At 48.4% G+C, this 19,077-nt stretch overlaps 1 protein-coding gene across 7 annotated transcripts in view; it reads left to right on the top strand.

The window, feature by feature from the left end:
- MAPKBP1 (mitogen-activated protein kinase binding protein 1) overlaps positions 1-19,077 on the top strand; it is a 52,494-nt gene that overhangs the window by 19,032 nt on the left and 14,385 nt on the right. For 6 of the 7 annotated variants that reach the window (XM_049898002.1, XM_049898004.1, XM_049897998.1 and 3 more), the window contains 6 exons: positions 5,209-5,300; positions 16,921-16,983; positions 17,185-17,242; positions 17,932-18,102; positions 18,452-18,589; positions 18,836-19,018. In XM_049898002.1, coding sequence (XP_049753959.1) covers positions 5,209-5,300; positions 16,921-16,983; positions 17,185-17,242; positions 17,932-18,102; positions 18,452-18,589; positions 18,836-19,018 — 705 coding nt within the window. Of the gene's footprint in view, positions 1-5,208; positions 5,301-16,920; positions 16,984-17,184; positions 17,243-17,914; positions 18,103-18,451; positions 18,590-18,835; positions 19,019-19,077 lie in introns of those variants that run through there. The other variant, XM_049898005.1, reaches the window with a different exon arrangement.

Raw genomic sequence — 19,077 nt, 5'->3', positions numbered from 1 at the left:
CAGGCTGAGGGGTTCCTGTCCCATCACTGGCCGCCATGCTTAGCAGTCAGGAAGAGAGAGGCACACGCTGGTTTTTGAAAGCTTTCACTAGATCATATAAACATGCAGCCTTATAAGCCTTAAACGAGAAACCTGAATCATATAAAAATATATATTCTTGAGTTCTTCATGCCCTTTCCCCCCACTTTGCCGGAATGGTGAGGGTCAGTGAAACAATTTCAGGATAAAGAGAGAAATCAGGGATGTGGATTATAGAAAGGCTTTGCTTATAAAGTACTGAGCCCCACACCACAGCTTGGGCCACGTCTTTCCTCTCTTTTAACAATTACTGTGTAATATTGGGAGCCCTGGTGGCACATTGGTTAAGCACTCGGCAGCTAACTGAAAGGTTGATGGTTTGAACTTGCCAGGCGCTCAGCAGGAGAAAGATGTGTCAGTCTGCTTCTGTAAAGCTTACAGCCTTGGAAACCCTATGGGGAAGTTCTACCTTGTCCTATACGGTTGCTATGAGTCGGAATCGACTTGATGTCAGTGAGTTTGGTTTTTTGGGTTATGCGATATTTACGACAGACGATAAAAATATATAGAATAATAGAATGGACAGTTGTGCGTCCCTCATCAGCTTAAGAAACACAATGTCACTTGTATTGTTGAGCTCCCTTTGTGCCCCTCCTCAGCTAAAAGTAGCTTTTTTGTCATAGCCAGCTTTAGATGCTTTGCGGGGAGCAAATCTACTGGTCTGAAATACCCCAGTTTCCTTGGTGTACTCATGTCTTGTCTTCCACTGTCCCCGAAGACGCCTCTGCCATGCATTTATTTATTCATCAAATATTTATCAAGTGCCCTTTATGTGCCAGGCACTTTGTGGGAAGACCTAAGTCACTTGTGGGAGTGAGCTATGTGAATAGCTAAGGGAAGAACCTTTCAGTAGAAGGAATAGCATATGTGAAGGACCTGAGACTAGGCTCTGTTTGTGGTGCTTAAGGTGGCCAGGTTAGTTGGAGGGGAGTGAGTAGAGGGGGTGACTACAGAAAGTGAGACAAGAGAGGCCACATGGTTTAGGGCCTTGTAAACTTCAGTAAGGTATTTGGATTTGAACTTGAGGGTTTTGAGGAGAGTAATGACATGATCTCACTTGTGTTTTAAAAGAAGCACTTTGGCTTGTCATGTTGAGAAAAGACTGTAGGGGGTGAGGGCTAAGGCAGGGAGATCAGCTGGGAGCAGTCCAAGTGAGAGAGAATAGTGGCTTGAACTCAGGGGTGTGCTGTTAAATATGTAGCATTTGCTGATTTCCATGGTGCAGGTACCCTGACTGTGGTGCTTTCAAGCTACCGATGTGCTGTCCCTGAATATGGAGCAGGGAAAAGATGTATGCAATCAGCTCTTGGGAGCTGATGCAAACCAACCCCAGCACACCACCGTCTAGACTTGGGCAGTTGGGCCTGTGGTGGGTTGGGAGGGGGTATCCAGGTGTTTCCATTTTCCAGGGCAAGTGGAAGCTACAGGCTTTTTGGAAAGAGAATGGGGAGAAGGTTATCAGAGAGAGAGTTGATATTTTATAGTTTGTTATGTTGAACCTTGCAAAATAAGCCTAGATGCTGGAGACCTTACAGAAGCTCTGGACTCTCAGATCCATTGAAAGTGGAGCTCAGCCCAAAACCTCCCTGCAAACAGGAAGCTGGTTTGAGTTAAGAACATAAAATAAAAACCAGCTGATGCCCCTGAATCTTTTTCCCTCTCCTCACCCTCCACAGGAGCCAAAGGAAACTGCCTTTTCTTCCTTGGATAGCTGCTCAGAAAGCCAGAAAAAGCAAAGAGCCATAAATCCTTTGAAAATTAGCCAAGCCTTTGAGCCCAGGCAAACTCCTGCTCTTGGGGTTTTCCTAGCCCGGAAGCGTGTTCCATTGCACAGGGAGGAAAGTGACTGAGGACCACAGAGAGACCAGAGGTCAGAGCCTGTCACCCAGGCCTGGTGGAAAGGGATGGTCTGTGACAGAGTTTCTCGAGCTGGAGCTTTCAGCCCATGAAATCAGTGAAGTGGGCCATGACCAGAATGATTTTTTTAATGAAATGGAATAGAGAGTAGAGTGTATCACATGCAATAACAGTAAGTACTGTTTTGTAGAACTTTAATTTTAGTTCTGTACACATGCACACATATGCATGTATGTATGTACTGGGTCATGATATAAAATGTGTTTCTTACTGTGGATCATGGTCAAAAAAGTTTGATAAAAACCAGTCTTTGGGGTCTGGGTAATCCATGTGTCCTTCCTGCTTTAGACTGGTGTTGAAAAAGTCAAGATAGTTTCAGAATTAATTTTCTGTGGATATGGATCATATACCCACAAAACGCCCACGCAGATTCCAGTCAGAGGGCAGGGCAGCTGAGAACCAACATACTGCTCTGATTTCTTGGGACCAAAGCTGAAGCATAAGGGTAGGATTCCTGCAAAATTGAATCGGAAGAATTTGCCTGAAATGAGATGAGCTTGAAGAGAATAGGAGTTGAGCAGCCTTTTAGCTAGGGCTCTTGACTTTGTGACCTTTCCCATCCATGTGGGTAGTGCTGGCCTCAGGCCCCTCTTTTCTGTGTAGGCAGTTGGTGCACCAGGAATGTTCCTGAGCATCCCTCCTGGGACAGTTAAGGGTGCAGTGCCCAGGATAAGGGGTGGTGACCTGAACTGTGTATCCCTACCCCCACTTCCCCTGGATGATTTTGTGCTCTCCAGTCAGTACCTAAGGAGCCCTGGTGGTGCAACGTGTAAGTGCACAGCTGCTAACCAAAAGGCTGGCGGTTCAAACCCACCCAGTGGCTCTGTGGGAGAAAGACCTGGCAATCTCCTTCCCTAAAGATTACAGCCAAGAAACCCTATGGAGCAGTTCTACTCTGTCCTATAGAGTTGCTATGAGTCAGAATCGACTCGATGGCACCCAGCAACAACAGTCAGTACCTGGTGCTCAGGCCTTTCAGGAAGGTGCCAGGGAGTCATTAAGCTGAGAAAAAGTGTGAAAGGCGGCATAAATTGGGCAAATTATCAAGAATGTTTAGGGTAGGCTAAAATCAGTTTATCCCATACTGGGCTCAGCACCTCAAATAGGCCAAAGGGTAACTGGCAAGTTTGGCACTTGCCAGGGGGCTATGGGTTGGTGTGGTGTCCTGTTCTTAAGCTGCTTCTGTCAGTGAGTAGACATGTGTTGGAATTCTTGGTCTGCAGCCTTGAGAAGCACAGAAGACTCTTGAAGACCTTTCTGGGGTATAGGTTTTAATACGTTTAGTTGGTTTTTAATGTTCTGGGAGACTTGTTTTGGTCTTTAGCCACCAACCTAATTCAAACTAGAATGGTCCTTGGAGATAAGAATTTAAACAGGCCCTCTAGGAGCACTCTGAATTTCCCAGTTAGTATAGTAAAAGAAAGGAGATTCTAAAACTATCCTAACTGATTCTGAGATTCCCTCTCTAGAACTGGCCTGGGCTGAGAGAAGACCATCCTGCCACAAGGCAGGAACACCCCTGAAGTGTATCTGGTTCACTTGGCTCTCCTAGGGCCTTCAAGACTCTCCTCAGGGTCAGAGTTTTCATAGCAGAGTACAGGCTAGCCTGTTCACATGGCCGTTCTGTATTCAGAGGCCCTCTCCCTGAGCCAAGGAACACCAGAGACATTCCTGAGGAGGGCCAGTGCAGGAAGCCCAGGCAGTGTTAGAGGAGACTGGACCTGGAGTGACAAGCAGGAGATTACAGGGTAGTCTGAATCTCACATGGGATCATGTAACAAGGCCAGTGAACTAATTTAAGATTGGTTCAGTGTGGGCCCTGGGGCTGCAGACGGTGCAGGGTAACAATAGTGATGAGAGGACAATGATGGTGAATTCTTGTGTGGCCATGTCCTCTTAGAATCTCTGTTTCGCTTTCACCTCTGTGGGAGTTGTGGCTTAATAATAATAATTGGAATACTCTGAGCATCTGTGCTTTGCAAAACACAGTGTTAAGCCATGTTTCTGCCTCCTGGACATATAGTCTTTCTGAACTGGCAGACATTTGAGGGGGTAGAGTCCTCTGATAGAGGGGAAGGACTTGATGGAATGCAGTGATCAGGGATGGTACGCGTTACCTAGTTGATACATAACACTTTCCAGTTCTTAGTAGATCAGAATGGCCAAGGCATGAAGATCAGTGACCTCCCCAACTCTGGGGGCCTGAGGACCCAAGACTGTATCTTGTAAATGGTACCCTCCTGGATTGAGGGAATGCTTGTTCCTCTGTGGCCAGTTAATTTTTTTCCCCATGCAACCAGCAGGCTGAGCCCTGCTAAAAGCAGATCAAGCACACTGGCTTTTTCATGTGGTCAAGAGGCCTATGTCCATATCGTTTTAGTGCTTCTGTTCTACCTCCTGGTTCGGTGGTATAGTGCCTGGGGCCTTAAAAGTTTGCGGTCTCTGTTGGTGTGCAGCAACAGAGGAACAAGGAAAGTCAGGAATAGGAGGAGGAAATAGAATGTGTGGCTAATTGCCTCCATGAACAACTGCCTCCTTTGCCATGGGACAAGAAGAACTGGTGCCCAGCTACCATTGTTGAATGTTTCGATCAAAGAATCTGTGGAAGAATCCTGATCAAAGGGAGGAAAAAAAGAGGAACAGAACTGTAAATTCTCGTGAAATTCATACTTTCTGGAGCCACTGAGGCTGGATGAACCCCCAAAACTATTGCCCTGAAATCTTTAAACCTTAAATCAAAAATATCTCCCGATGTCTTCTTTAAACCAAAGAATAGTTAAGCTTCATTGGTAAAGAATATCTGCCTTGAGCATTGTGCTCTTTTAAAGAACTATATGGGATCGAATTGACAACAGCAGCTTTTATGGTTAGATGGGAAACTTAGGGGGCCGTGAGTTTGTTAATGGAGAGGAACAAATCTGAAAAGGAGGATAAGAATGGTTGCACAACTTGAAAAATGTAATTGGTGTCCCTGAATTGTACAAGCAGAAATTGTTGAATTAGTGTATGTTCTGCTGTGTATATTGTTAACAACAACAACAAGAGATGCCTGTGGTCAGAACAGAACCTGGGGAAGTGAGTAACCTCATTCTCTTGAAGAATGCAGCATTAGGAGAGTAGCCAGCACTGCGGGGTGGTCTCAGGTTCCTTCTGTGGCTCCATTCCTGTTCCGCTCTGTTTGTAACATGTCTCTTCTCTCTCTCGCTGTAACAGGTGACTTTGGAGAAGGTGCTGGGAATAACAGTGTCTGGAGGCAGAGGACTCGCCTGTGACCCCCGGTCAGGTTTAGTTGCCTACCCAGCTGGGTAAGTGCCTTGAAGAGATCTTGTTGCATGGGAGTTTGTAGCCATGATGAAACAGCTGGGGTAGGCGGGGGTTTTCTGATAGCTTCTGGGAAATACATCCAGGCTAATTTTTGTGAGGGAGATACAGGGCTCTTTGTTGGGTGTTGTCCTTGTTGCCATCCTGTCCTGCCTTTTGTCCGTCTACCCCACGCACCCACACATAGATATAGATTTGCACTTTATTACACACAGCTCCCAACACCATCTTTAATAACTGCTTTCTAGTTGTTTTTTAAAATAGCTTTATTGAGATGTAATTCATATACCATAGGATTTATCCACTTAAAATATACAATTCAATGTTTTTTAGTATATTCACATTTTAAATCAATTTTAAAACATTCCCAGAAGTGCCTCGGAAGAGCCTCGGAAGAAAGGCCTGGTGATCTACTTCCAAAAACTCAGCCATTGAAAACACCATGGTACAGTTCTGCTCCAGCACACAGGGGTGGCCCTAAATCCGAATTGACTTGACTGCAGCTGGTACTGGCAGTACTTAGAGCAACGCTCGGAGCTTGGTACTGTTAATCATCCCCATATTTTAGGGGAGAACTGAGATTCATAGAAGTTAAGCAATTTTTTCGAGGCCACACAGCTAGGGTCTGTGCTGGGATTCCAGCCCCCAAGTAGTCTGGCTGCTGAGCTCTTAATTCTTAAAGTAGCATGGAGTGGGGAAGACCAGAACTGCTTGTATTTAAAAGCTGCTTTTCCCCTAAGCTGCCTATCTGACATCGAATGAGAAGAGCCCAGTTTGTGGGCAGCTGGGTCTGTGCCAGGGAAAAGACTTCTGGCCCTGGCTCTGGGTCAGTCTGCCTCCTGAGTGTGTTTGATGTTTGTGGTGGGGACGTTCGGGGAGTTGCACTGCCTGCGGGGGCTGGCTGACCTCCTTCTCCACAAGCAAGTGGATGAATGACCTCCAGAGCTGGAGAACTCTGTGCAGCCTGCCCCAGGGGAATTCTACTCATTCCTGCCCTGCCTGGGAAAGCCAGGTTCCTTCTTGTCGGAGGTGGGGCTAGGGCTGGAAGTAGGATAGGCCGGAAAGGCCTGGGGTGCTGCCCAGTGCATGCTGAGCCCTGTGCCCCTGCTGTGAGGAGTATGGAGCTCTGCTCCCCGCAGTCTTTCCCACACGCCCAAGCCCCAGGCCTGGCGCCATTAAGGGTGTGTGTGGCGTTTCTGGGCAGGTCCCAGCCTGGTGCATGTGCCTGGGAGCCATTATCTTCCAGGTAGTGTGTGGAGCCTCCTCTGCTGTGACCTCTAGCAGGTTTCCTGAGTGTGCTTGGCTTGGGCTAGCCCTGGGCAGTGCCCCTAATCTGCTCCCTGACCTTTTGGTTTCCTGGAACTTCAAGGTCTCTCTTTGCAAATGGCCCCTTTCTGGGTGTTTTAGTTTTGCTCTATGCTGGAGCCCCCTGATAGGCCTCTGGGGTGTCTAAAGGGGCCACCAAAGTCTGTGAATGAAATCAGGCTCCTTTTTCTCCCTTGCTCCTTCCTATCTGGTGATCCTAACCCCCACCCCACCCCACCCCACCCCCTTCTTGTTCCTACTGCGTTTTGTTGCTCTAGGAGGCAGCTCAGGTATCCTAGAAACAAGAAGAGAAACAAAGCTCAGAAAATTCTCCCAGCGGCCTAGAGGCAAATATCAAACCAAAACAAAGTTTTCTGAAAGGAAATGAAACAGCATAGGGAAGGGGTGGGGGCGGGGAGGGAACGTTTTCAGGCAGAGGTGGGTTGGAACTTCAGGCTAAGAGTGTGGGCAGAGGCCCCTCAGTTGCAGTGGCTCCTGAATTTCTTCTTCAGAGTTCTTCCTTTGCTGTGGTTTTCCACACAGGAAGCCCACCCCTAACCTCTCATTCTGTGAGCCCCCTGCCCTGGGACGGTAGGCTCGTCCCCCAGTAGCTTTTCTGAAGGATTCCGTTTAGTTAAACACCCGTAATTGGGCCCTGGTAAACCGGTTTCCCCTCCCTGGCTGGCTTGGTGGGGGTTTCAGGAGCCCTAGAGCCCAGCACAGCTCCTGATGCCACTGTGGAGCCAGTCACTTCTGAGCACGGGCTTGGCCCCCTGCGTCGGAGTGCAGGGCTCGGCCTGGGTCTGCTCCAGGCACAGCTGCTACTTGCCTACCAGAGTGGGAGGTGTCCTAGAAAGGTGACTGGCCCTACCAACAGCCAAGAGGAGAGAGACCTCTTGGTTGCTTTAAGTGATGAGGAGGAGAGAGGAAATCCAGCTCTCTTGAGAAAACCCTCCATTTACTCGGCCCTTGTTGGAGTTTATGCTGAGATACCCAGCTCCAAATCATTGGACAGGGCATGGAGCCACAGTATTTCCTGAACTGTGTTCTAGTGACATCTGATCTGAAGGAAAACAGAGCTACCTTCTTATTCTCTGTGGTAAGCCCCGTGTGGGTGAGCTGCCAGGGAGCAAATGGGACAGTGGAGAGACCGAGCGGACCTGAGAGGATGAGAATGAGTGAACTTGGTGCCCTGATGGATGTGAGTCACATTCAGGGCACTCAGTAGGCATCAGGCCCCTCAGTGCCTTTTTGCCTACTTTTCCTGTGGATCTCACACTGGAAACCAGGGCCCTTGGTTCTACCCAAAACAGCTGGTTCACGATGCATTCATTCATTTGTTCAGCAGACATTCATTGAAAACCTGCTCTGGACTTGGCATTTTTCCAGGCACCAGGGGTACAGAGTGAATAAGACAGAGTCCCTACTTTTGTGGGGTTTAGGATCAAGAAGGGGGCACAGACAGTAAGCATGTCAACAAATAAGTAAGCAAGATAATATCAGAGTGGTAAGTGTTCTGAAGGAGATACCACAGGGTGATGGGAAAGAGGGTGAGAGAATAACTGGGGCTGGTAGTCAAGAAAGGCCTGTTTTGGGAGGGAACATTTAAGCTGATACATGAATGATAAGGAGGAATCAACGTATGATTCCCATACAGAGTGTTCTGGGTGGAGGGAACATCACAGTGCAGTGGTCCTAAGGACGGGAGGAATCAGTTCACTTGTTGGAGGAGCTGACCAGTGGCCATGGTGGCTAGACCATAATGAATGAGAGGAAGAGAGATTGGACACTGCCATTTTGACTTGGCTTGTAAGTCCTGCAGCTCACAGAGATTTGCCTGTTACTGTCCATGAAGGGCGTATGTTTAGAGTACTCTGGGCAGAGGTGGGGTGTTTAGGAGAGACATGTGCGGATAACTCTACACTGGTGGTCGTGTTCTTCGCTGGGTTATTAAAACTCTGTCTTTCTCATGCCAGACCTTCTGAAATGATCTTTCCTTTGAGGAGGGGCTGGTAAAATGTCCCAGAAACAGAGATGCTAACGGGACTCATGGCCTGGTCTAAGAGAGTTTTTTAGTAGGAAGGCAGTAGATTCCAGGTATCCAGAGAGGACCACAACAAGGGATGCCCTAGGAAACATCTTAGACTCATTATCTCTTAGAATAATTCAAGTTCTAAGATTTCTCCTTTCGGGGAGAATCTTGAGGGACAGCTTGCCATTCCAGATCTGGATAAGGACCCTGCTAAGGCACTAGTATCCAGCAAATCCTGTGTGGGATGCTGTAGTCGGGGTTCTTGTTGTAACTGCAGAGCCCCTGGATAGCCGTTTCCTTGTTGTTGCTACATCACGGTGCCCTACGAGGAGATGACTAGGAGCACCTTGCAGGTTATTTTGTACCTTATCTTTAATTCTCACAAAATTCTGTGAGGTAGGTACTATTATCCCTGTTTTAAAGATGAGGAACAGGTTCAGAGGACTTAAGGAACAAGATCACACAGCCTGTTAGCAGCCATGTCTGCCTGACAGCGGGGTTCTTGCTTTTCTACCACCATGCTGCCTTTTAGGGAGCCCTGCATGCCTGAACTAGAGGCTAGTTCACAGACCTGCTACCCAGGAGGTTCCCCAAGCAGCCAGGGCATTGAGATCCTGCAGCTAGTGACTTAGTGAAAGTGCTATTCTCTTATTGACAAATATTTGCTAAGTGCCTATCTTGTAGGCCCTGGGAACATAACAGTAAACAAAACAGACAAAAACACACCCTTCACGAAGCTGGCAATCTTGTGGGAAAAGACAGACAGTAAACAAAAAAAAGGCAAATTACGTAGACAATTAGAAAGTGATACATGCTATGGAAGAAGTGTAAGCAGTGAAGGGGGCTAGGGAATGTGGGGTGTGTGGGGTTGTAATGTTAACTAGGGCACAAGAGGGACATTTGAGCCAGGCTTGAAGGACCTCTGGTGTGCCTCTGGCCTGGGCCTGAGCCGCTCCCTGTCTTTGCGTGGTCTGAAAGAAGAGGAAGTCTCCAGTTGGCTCCTGTGTCCTGCTTTCTGCATGTGGCGCTGCAGTCATGGCTTGTCCTGGGCTTCATTTGGCTGTGCCTTCTGGGGATGAGGAGTGTGAGGAGGTGAACCTTGTGGACTGGGCTCTCTGTAATGGCAGCAGGCCTGGACCTGTCCAGGGCAGGGGCTGTCGAGGCCTTGGCCCTTCCTGGGCAGTGGGCCCAACACCTGGCACTGGTGCTCCACAGCATCACTGCCCTGGGCTGAAGCCATGAGGGACTGAGGCCTCATGGTCTCCCTGGCCCTGGGGTTCTGTGTTACAGGACTTAGGCAGTTGGGCTAGCCCAGCCCTCATCATGCTGAGATTTCAGCCAGCACTGCTGTGTAGGCAGGCACCCGTGAAGGTGACTGCTGGTGGTGGTGGGCAGGGTCAGACGAGGTGGAGGCCAGGGCCAAAGACTGATGCAGACTGTGCCCCACCCACCTCTCCTGTAGCCGACTGAGGTGCTTGGTCAAAGGTCACCAAGAAGACCAAGGGAGGCATCCACATCAGTGTTTTTAGGTCTGTTTTCGTGGGAGGACCTCAACAGGCTGGGCCATGGGGGAACCACGGCACATTTGCCAAGTTCTGCCCTCACTTGGGCATCTGCATTACCATCCCCACGAGTGGAGCTGTGAACATGGGTCACTTTCTCTCTGTCTTTCTGCATTGGAAGGTTTCCAATTTGAATTACTAAGAGTAAAAATGTCAGCTGAGTGGCTCACTTGTATGCGATTCCCTTGCTTGCTCAACTCTTCCATGCCTCACTGAGAATTTCCAGGAAATACTGGGGGGTGCAGGAAGACATTAGTGAAGGGAAGCCTTGCCTCACCTGACCCTATCCATCGACGTTGTATTTTTACACACACACAGCACTGCTCTCCCTCTTCCTTCCACCATGGAGTCAAACTCTTATCAAATATTGGTTAAGGGAAAGGAGGAAACCAGATATGTGGCCCAGCAAGGCTCAGTTTATATTCAGTGACTTGGAAAGTGTTTTAAACAGTCTGGTGCACTGCCCTTTAAAGACTGCAGTGCTGCTTTGAGATGATGGCTTTAAGGTAAAACTCAGAAGCCTACTATAGAGCCCTTATCACCCACCTTTTTCTGGGTTGGAATGTGGCTGGATGGATTATGCATCATCAGTTCAAATTCCATCAGCTCTCAGCTGAAGCCCTTTGGCATGATTCATCTGTAATTGATCAGAAAGCTAGGTCACCTGTAAGCACTCAGACTAGAAGCCTTTGCTTAGAGAGATGAGCCTGCAGAGGTACTTCTCAACAGGTCAGCACAGATTAACAAGAAGATTCAGATAACTTAAAAAAAAAAAGTCGAGTCTATTCCAACTTGTGGCCACCTCGTGTGTGTCAGAGTAGAAAACCCATAGGGTTTTCGATGGCTGAGTTTTTTGGAAGTAGATCACCAGGCCTTTTGTTCTGAGGTGTCTCTTGGTGGACTTGAACCTCCAACCCTTCAGTTTGTAGCCAGTGTGTTAACTCTTTGTACCACCCAGGGACTCCTCAAAAAACATTAGCCATTGAAAACTTGCTGGGCTCTTCATGATGATGGCAGGTCTGGAGGGCATTGTTTTTCACACACAGAATAAAGTATTAAAACCTAAATATGTATCTACATCTAAGAATTGTGAATTGTAACGACTGTAATTTTCATGGCCTCTGCTCTAATTTCTGAAAATCCTATAGCCCAAATCCTCTCTCCCGCAGGCGCTGCACCCTTCCTTCCCTCTCCTCAGAGGCTCCTGCCCTGGCCCCTATGTGTTAGGTCAGTGGTCTTCCTGTGTTTCAAGCCTCTCTTCAGCTTCAATTTTTCTATTCCCCCCTCCTCACCTGGCCTCACTTTGCTTTTCTTAGAGCGCTGGTGTTGGAGTCCTGACTCTGTTTGCTTTAGCTGTCTGGCCTCGGACAAATTATCCCACTGTGGAGAACCTGTTTCTCCATCTATAAAGTGGGACAGTTATACTAATGTCACAAAGTTGTTGTAAGGGTTAGATAAGACCAGACAGCTAAAGTGCTTAGCAGATGTCTGGTACACAGAAAGTGCTTGATAAATGGTAACTCTTACTATTGGGCCCCAGAGAGCAGACCATCAGGTACTGAAGGAGGTGGAAGCCCTCATGTTTAGAATTCATTGAAATTCTTATGTGATGCGTTGTAATTTAGGCAGATGTCCATGATCTTCCCATGCCTCTGTGCAGCTGTTCTGGATGCTTGAGGTAGTTTCTCCCTCAACATTTTCCCATTCCTTCCTTGCTACCTTCCAAGCTTATCATCTCCTGAGTAAAGTTGTAGATGTTTTCTTTCCTCAAGCTTAACCCAGCTCTTCTTTCCTGGTTGCCTTCCTTTAAAGTTATTATTATTTCACATATACTAACAGGACATCATATAGGGTTGCTATGAGTTGGAATCAACTCGACGGCACTGGGTATTGTTTTTTGTTTTGGTAACAGGACTTATGCTTTCTTCCAAAGGAAAGGACCTGACGCAGTCCCTTAGCACCTTGTCTTCACTACCAGGAGCCCCTCTCAGCTTCCTTGCAATGCCTCTGGAGTAGTGATAATACGATCTACCTTTTATTTGGCTCCTAGGAGCCCTAGCAACTCAGTGGTTAAGAGCTTGGCTGCTAACCAAAAGGTCAGCAGTTTGAATCCACCAGCCGCTCCTTGGATATCCTGTGAGGCAGTTCTGCTCTGTCCTGTAGGGTCGCTGTGAGTCAGAATCGACTCGATGACAATGGGCTTGGTTGGTTTTTTTATGTGTCAAGAAAAATCATTTACACAATGATAGGCATATTGACCAATGGAACAGAATTGAGAACCCAGATGTAAATCCATCTACCTACAGCCACCTGATCTTTGACAAAGGCCCAAAGTACATTAAATGGGGAAAAGACAGTCTTTTTAACAAATGGTGCTGGCAAAACTGGATGTCCATCTATAGAAAAATGAAACAGGACCCATACCTCACACCACACACAAAAACTAATTCAAAATGGATCAAAGACCTAAATATAAAACCCAAAACTATAAAGATCATAGAAGAAAAAATAGTGTCAACGCCAGGGGCCCTAATATATGGCATAAACAGGATATAAACCATAAGTAACAATACACAAATACCTGAAGATAAGCTGGATAAACGGGATCTACTAAAAATTAAACATTATGCTCATCAAAAGGCTTCACCAAAAGAGTAAAAAGAGAACCTACAGACTGGGAAAAAAAATTTGGAAACTATGACATATCCAACAAAGGTCTAGTCTCTAAAATCTGTTGGAAAATCTAATACCTCTACAATAAAAACGCAAATAATTCAGTTAAAAAATGGGCAAAGGTTATGAATAGACACTTCAACAAAGAATACATTCAGGTGGCTAACAGACACATGAGGAAATGCTCGCGATCACTAGCCGTTAAAAAAAAAAAAGCCGTTAGAGAAATGTAAATCAAAACTACAATGAGATATCATCTCACCCTGACATTGCTGGCACTAATCAAAAAAACAGAAAATAGCAAATGTTGGAGAGGTTGCGGGGAGTTTGCAACTCTTACGCTCTGCTGGTGGGAATGCAAAATGGTACAGCCATTTTGGAAAACACTGTGGTGCTTCCTGTAAAAAGCTAGGAATAGAAATACCATCCAGCAGTCCCACTCCTAGAGAAAAATAAGAGCCATCACATGAATAAACACATGCACACCAATGTTCATTGCAGTACTATTCACAATAGCAAAAGGTGGAAACAACCTAGATGCCTGTCAGCAGATGAGTGGAGAAACAAACGGTGGTTCATATACACAATGGAGTACAACGCAACGATAAAGAACAATGATGAATCTGTGAAATATCTCACAACATGGGTGGATCTGGAGGGCATTATGCTGAGTGAAATAAATCAATCACAGAAGGACAAATACTGTATGAGATCACTATTATAAAAATACATGAAAATGTTTCCACACAGAAAGAAACAATCTTTGATGGTTACTAGGGAGGGAAAAACACTATTTTTTTTTTTTTTTTTTTCAGGGAGGGAAAAACACTATACACTAGATAAGTGGTAACTTTAGTGAAGGGTAAGACAGTACACAATACTGGGGAAGTCATAGAAGCTTCACAGATACATCCAAATGCCTTGAGGGACTGAGCTACTGGGCTGAGGGCTGGGGACTGTGGTCTTGGAGGACATTTAGCTCAATTGGCATAACCTAGCCTATGAAGAAAATGTTCTACATCCGACTGTGGTAAATAGCATGTGGGGTCTTAAAAGCTGTGAGAGGCCATCTGAGATACATCGACTTGCCCCATCCTGGCTGGAGCAAAGGAGAATGAAGAAGACTAAAGACACAAGGGAAAGATTAGTCCAAAGAACTAATGGACCACAACTACCATAACTTCCACCAGACTGAGCCCAGAACAACTAGATGGTGCCCGGTTACCACCATTGACTGCTGTGGCAGGGTCCCAGACAGAGCAGGAGAAAAACGTAGAACAAAATTCAAATTCACACGCAAAAAAAAACAGGCTTGCTGGTCTGACAGAGACTGGAGAAACCCCAAGAGTATGGCCCCCTTTTAACTCAGTACTGAAGCCGCTCCTGAGGTTCACCCTTCAGCCAAAGATTGGATAGGTCTGTAGGGCCAGTAATAACACATGTGAGGAACGTGCTTTGTTTTTCAATCATGTATACAAGACTAATGGGCACACCAGCCCAAAAGCAAAGACAAGAAGGCAGGAAGGTACAGGAAAACTGAATGAATGGAAACAGGGAACCTGGGGTGGAGAAGGGGAGAGTGTTGACACGTTGCGGGGTTGGCAACCAGTGTTACAAAACAATTTTTGTATTAACTGTTTAACGAGAAACTGATTTGCTTTGTAAGCTTTCACTAAAGCATAATAAAAAAAAAAAAATGATTCGCTCTGTATGGAAGTCTTATGAGCTAGATCTGAGCATCTCCCTTTTTATAGATCAGGAAACAGGCTGTGATTCATCTAGGGTCCTGCACATGGCACAACAGGGGCTCAAATCCTGGTTTCTGACTCCAAAGGCCACAGTATTCTCACTGCCCGCACTGCCCCTCAGGATTCAGAGATCCTTGGTCCTACCTTCCATAGAAGACAGGTGGTGCCTACTTGATGCTCCAGGGGACCACGTAATGGACATTCATCTATCCAATAAATGTTGATTGAACAACTGCAGTGTGCCACACTCTGCCAGAGAGGAGACAGAGCAAAGCCAGGCCTAGCTCACACCCTCACAGAAGGTACAATCTAACGTAAGAGATTATAAAAAATATAAAATCGTAGCTGTGATAAATAGTCTAAAAGATTGACACATTGGGTTATGAGGATATACAGAGGCCATTTGACCTGAGATTTCAAAGAGGATTAAGAGCTAACAGTTGAAAAAGGACAGGGAAGCAGTACATGCAAAAGCCTTGCAGTGAGAGGGAGCACAGCAAGTTAAAGGGAGTGAGACAGGGTCCGTGTCGGTGGAGCATGGTGTATGTGAGGCTGGAGACTGGGCGGGGCCACTCCATGCAGGCCTAATGGGTACTCTGAGTTTGGTCTCAGAAGCCTCCAGAGATTCTCAGCAGGGGCGTGACACAATGGATGTGTGTGTGTGTGTTTCACACAAAAAGCACTGGAAGTCAGAAGAGCTGTGTGTGAGTCCTGGCTCTGCTCTCTCTAGGGCCTTTCTGAGCCTGGTTTCCTCATCTGAGAGTTTTGGACCAGGTGATCCTTTAAAGTCACCAAGCACACAGCGCACTCAGTTGCTTCCGTCCTTCCAGCTCTAGGGTTCTATGAGTCTGTCTGTTTTGGAGGAATTAGCCCTCTCCTCCCCCCCCCCCCCCTTATACTAGACTGCTCTTAAGAGAAACTGGGCAAGTGTGTGTGGCGGGGTGGGGGGAGGTTTCTAAACCTGTCTTGTTTTTGTCATTTTGGAGGGGGGACCAGGAGACTAACGGGGTTTAAAGACAGAAAGGAATGAGGAACAAGGGAAGAGATGGAGACAGGAAGGAGAAAGAAAACAGTGAAGAAAGATTTGGAAGGGAGGGGGTTAGAGGAGAAGACGGTGTAACTCAGGGTGTCCAAGCTGTCGATCAACCCGGCAGTTCTGGGCATACCTGCTGCACATCAGAGATGCTGGTGTCCCCAGGGAAGGTTACTGGTGGAATTTGCATTTTCAAGTGCTTCATTGAGCCTAGGAGGCCTGTATCTGCACAAGATGCTAACCAGCAGCTTGTACCTGCAGTGGGGTTCAGATATGGGTCCTGCAGTAGGTTTCCGGCTAAAAAAGGTTGGGTTGGGGGAAGTAGCCTTCTGCTCAGATCTTCTGGTCCCCTTACCTGGTGTTGCAGGCTCCAGGCCTGCTCTTGTCAGCTAGTTCCAAGTGCTAGTTAAAGTGCTAATGAAGAGAGGGACAGAGCCAGCTGATAGCCAGGGTCCCTAAGTGAGACACTGCCAGGCTGTTGGCTCCCATCCGCTTGCCCCTGATTCCTACTACCTGCCTCCCTCTCTGGAGCTGCCTCTGGAAATTCATCTAGATCTCATCCCATCTAGCCTGGCGCCTGGCTGGAGGAGGTGCCCTTGGTCACCTCCTGGCTGTCAGGAGGGCCCTTCTCAGGCTCCTGGGAGCCAGCAAGTCTCAGGGCTAGGCCAGGAGCTCTGTAAAGCCCCCTCAGGCTATTTCTGTCCCTCCCTGCCTGCAATTCTTAGCCATACTGAGCCTCCCTGCAGTTCTGGCCCTCTGCCCTGGCCTTCTACACTCTTCTCATCCAACATGTGGAAGGCTGGCTCCTGCCAAGTACATACATAGGTGCATGCATGAGAGGCCTCACTCCTCGTTGGAGCCCACGTGCTTGACGTGTGGCCCCAAGTCTGTGAACAAGAGCACCTGTCCAAATCACATGTATTCCTCCCTCTGGCACTCCTTCCTGGGTTGGGTGCAAGGGCTGTGGGAAGATCTGTGTCTCAGTGCCCTACGTGGGTGTGACCAGAAAGGTGCTGGTGCTTGGGGACCTGGGTGGGGACAGGCTTCCAGGAAGCCCTTTCACCCTCATGGGGCTGCACAGGAGAAAGGAAGCAAAAAGAGCAGGTTGCTGGGAGGAAGCCTCATCAGCTGCCCTCTATGGCATGTGGCGCCCCCCCAAGCTTGCTCCACTCAGCGCCCTCTGCTGGGTGACCAGAATTCCAGATGACCTGTGATGTGCCGCTAAGGCTGTTGTCTCACTCGCTTCCCCAGGTGTGTGGTCGTGCTGTTCAATCCCCGGAAACACAAACAGCACCACATCCTCAACAGTTCCAGGTAAGTGGGCCCCGGGTCCTCAGGGAGCACCTCCTTCTCCTGGGGGCTGTGAGAATGGCACTGTCTGGGTTCTCTATGGCACTGGGACCTGGTGGGGAAGCACCACAGGTCCTTAAGGTGTTTGCTGGCTTTGCCCTTTGAGGGAACTCTGAGGGCCCAGGCCGCCAGTGTCCCTCCTGAGCCTGCCCCCATTTCTTGCAGGAAAACCATCACTGCCCTTGCCTTCTCCCCTGATGGCAAGTACCTGGTCACCGGAGAGGTGAGTGAGGAAAGGGGGCTGCTGTCCTGTGAAGAGGGTGGTGGCCTGGCCTCAGCAGACAGCTATAGCCCCAGGCCTGGTTAGGGCAGCTGCCACTTTGACTTCCTGAACAGGTGCCAGATCCTGGTTTTTGCTGTCCCTTTAAACATTGCTTCTTAAGCTTTAGTGTGCATCAGAATCACCTGGGAGGCTTGTAAAGTCAGATTGCTGGGTCCACTACCAGAGTTTCCAAGTCAGTAGTTCCCAGGTGATGCTGATACTGCCCATTTGGGAACCACACGGCCTTAATACTCCTTATCCCCAGAGGCCCCCTGCTGGCCACAGGAGGAACATATCTTCCCTCCTCTAGTTCCTCAGGGAGGCAGTGGGAACAGAAACAGACATGACTGGTCATGGTTCTTAATCCTGGCTACCCGTCAGAATCACTCAGGGAGCTTTGAACAAATATACTGAGCCCACCCAGAGATACTCAGTCAAAATCTGGAGCCGTTTTCTCCTGGATAGTCATCATCCTCAGGCATTTACCATGTTCCCTCTGTATGTTTGTCCTGTGTGGCACCCTGCTCTTGACTCTTGTTCAGGGCATCATTAGAAACTGTCCAGTAGCTGGGAAGGTGAGGGCCCCTGCTGTGAATGGCTAGGGAGCTGGATTCCTCTGGCCCTTACTTCCAGGTCTTACCTCCCTGCAGAGTGGACACATGCCGGCTGTGCGGGTGTGGGACGTGGCCGAGCGCAGCCAGGTGGCAGAGCTGCAGGAACACAAGTATGGTGTGGCTTGTGTGGCCTTCTCCCCCAGTGCCAAGTACATTGTGTCCGTGGGCTACCAGCATGACATGATCGTCAATGTCTGGGCCTGGAAGGTGAGTGGGCTGGGTGAGTGGGGACGGTAGGGCCAGTTGGGGGAGCCAGGGAGCTGCTGACCCTTCACTCCACCTTGCTGATCTCAGTCTCATTCTACAAAATGATCTGAAGCAAGAAGGAGCAACGGTGTAGCCAAGATGTTGAGAAGGGACTAGCTTTGTGCCTTTGAGGACTTCCAGAGGAAATGAATGTCTTCAGTTCCTCTAGAAAGGGATTCTCCTCCTGCCCCCTTTTTTCTGACCAGTCAGTCTTGGAAAGAAATGTTTTTTCCAGCACAAATCTTGGCTAACCCTCCTGTCTTAGCCCCTAGAGGCAGAGCCTTGATTACTCCTTTGGTTTTTCCACCAGAAAAACATTGTGGTGGCCTCCAACAAGGTGTCCAGTCGGGTGACAGCGGTATCTTTCTCTGAGGACTGCAGCTACTTTGTTACCGCAGGCAACAGGCACATCAAATTCTGGTACCTTGACGACAGCAAGACCTCAAAGGTGAGGTGCTGAGGCTGCAAGTAGCCACCAGGGCCAGCGCCTGCCCAGCCCACCCCCAGGAGGTCCTGCCCCACCTGAGCCCCTTTCTGCTCGCTCACGTGGAAGTCTAGGATGAACCAGATGCTGTCTGGGCTGAGGAGTTGTCTCAAACAGCCAGGGGGGCTTGCTGCTTCCCCCTCCCCCCAGGGCCTGATCTTCAGGGGCAGCTCCAGGGTGGATGGGGGGCAGCAGTGTGTGTTTCCACAGGTGAATGCCACTGTGCCCCTGCTGGGCCGCTCAGGGCTGCTAGGGGAGCTGCGGAACAACCTGTTCACTGATGTGGCCTGTGGCCGTGGGAAGAAGTCGGACAGCACCTTCTGTATCACATCCTCCGGGCTGTTGTGCGAGTTCAGTGATCGGAGACTTTTGGACAAGTGGGTGGAGCTGAGAGTAAGTGACTGCTTTGTCATCGCTGTCCCAGTGGGTAGGGCTGCCACTCCGCTCAGGGG

The sequence above is a fragment of the Elephas maximus genome, chromosome 10 (genome assembly GCF_024166365.1).
Source record: "Elephas maximus indicus isolate mEleMax1 chromosome 10, mEleMax1 primary haplotype, whole genome shotgun sequence".
Lineage (NCBI taxonomy): Eukaryota > Metazoa > Chordata > Mammalia > Proboscidea > Elephantidae > Elephas > Elephas maximus.
The sequence above is the reverse complement of the archived record's forward strand: the minus strand, read 5'-3'. Positions and strand labels throughout refer to the sequence as shown.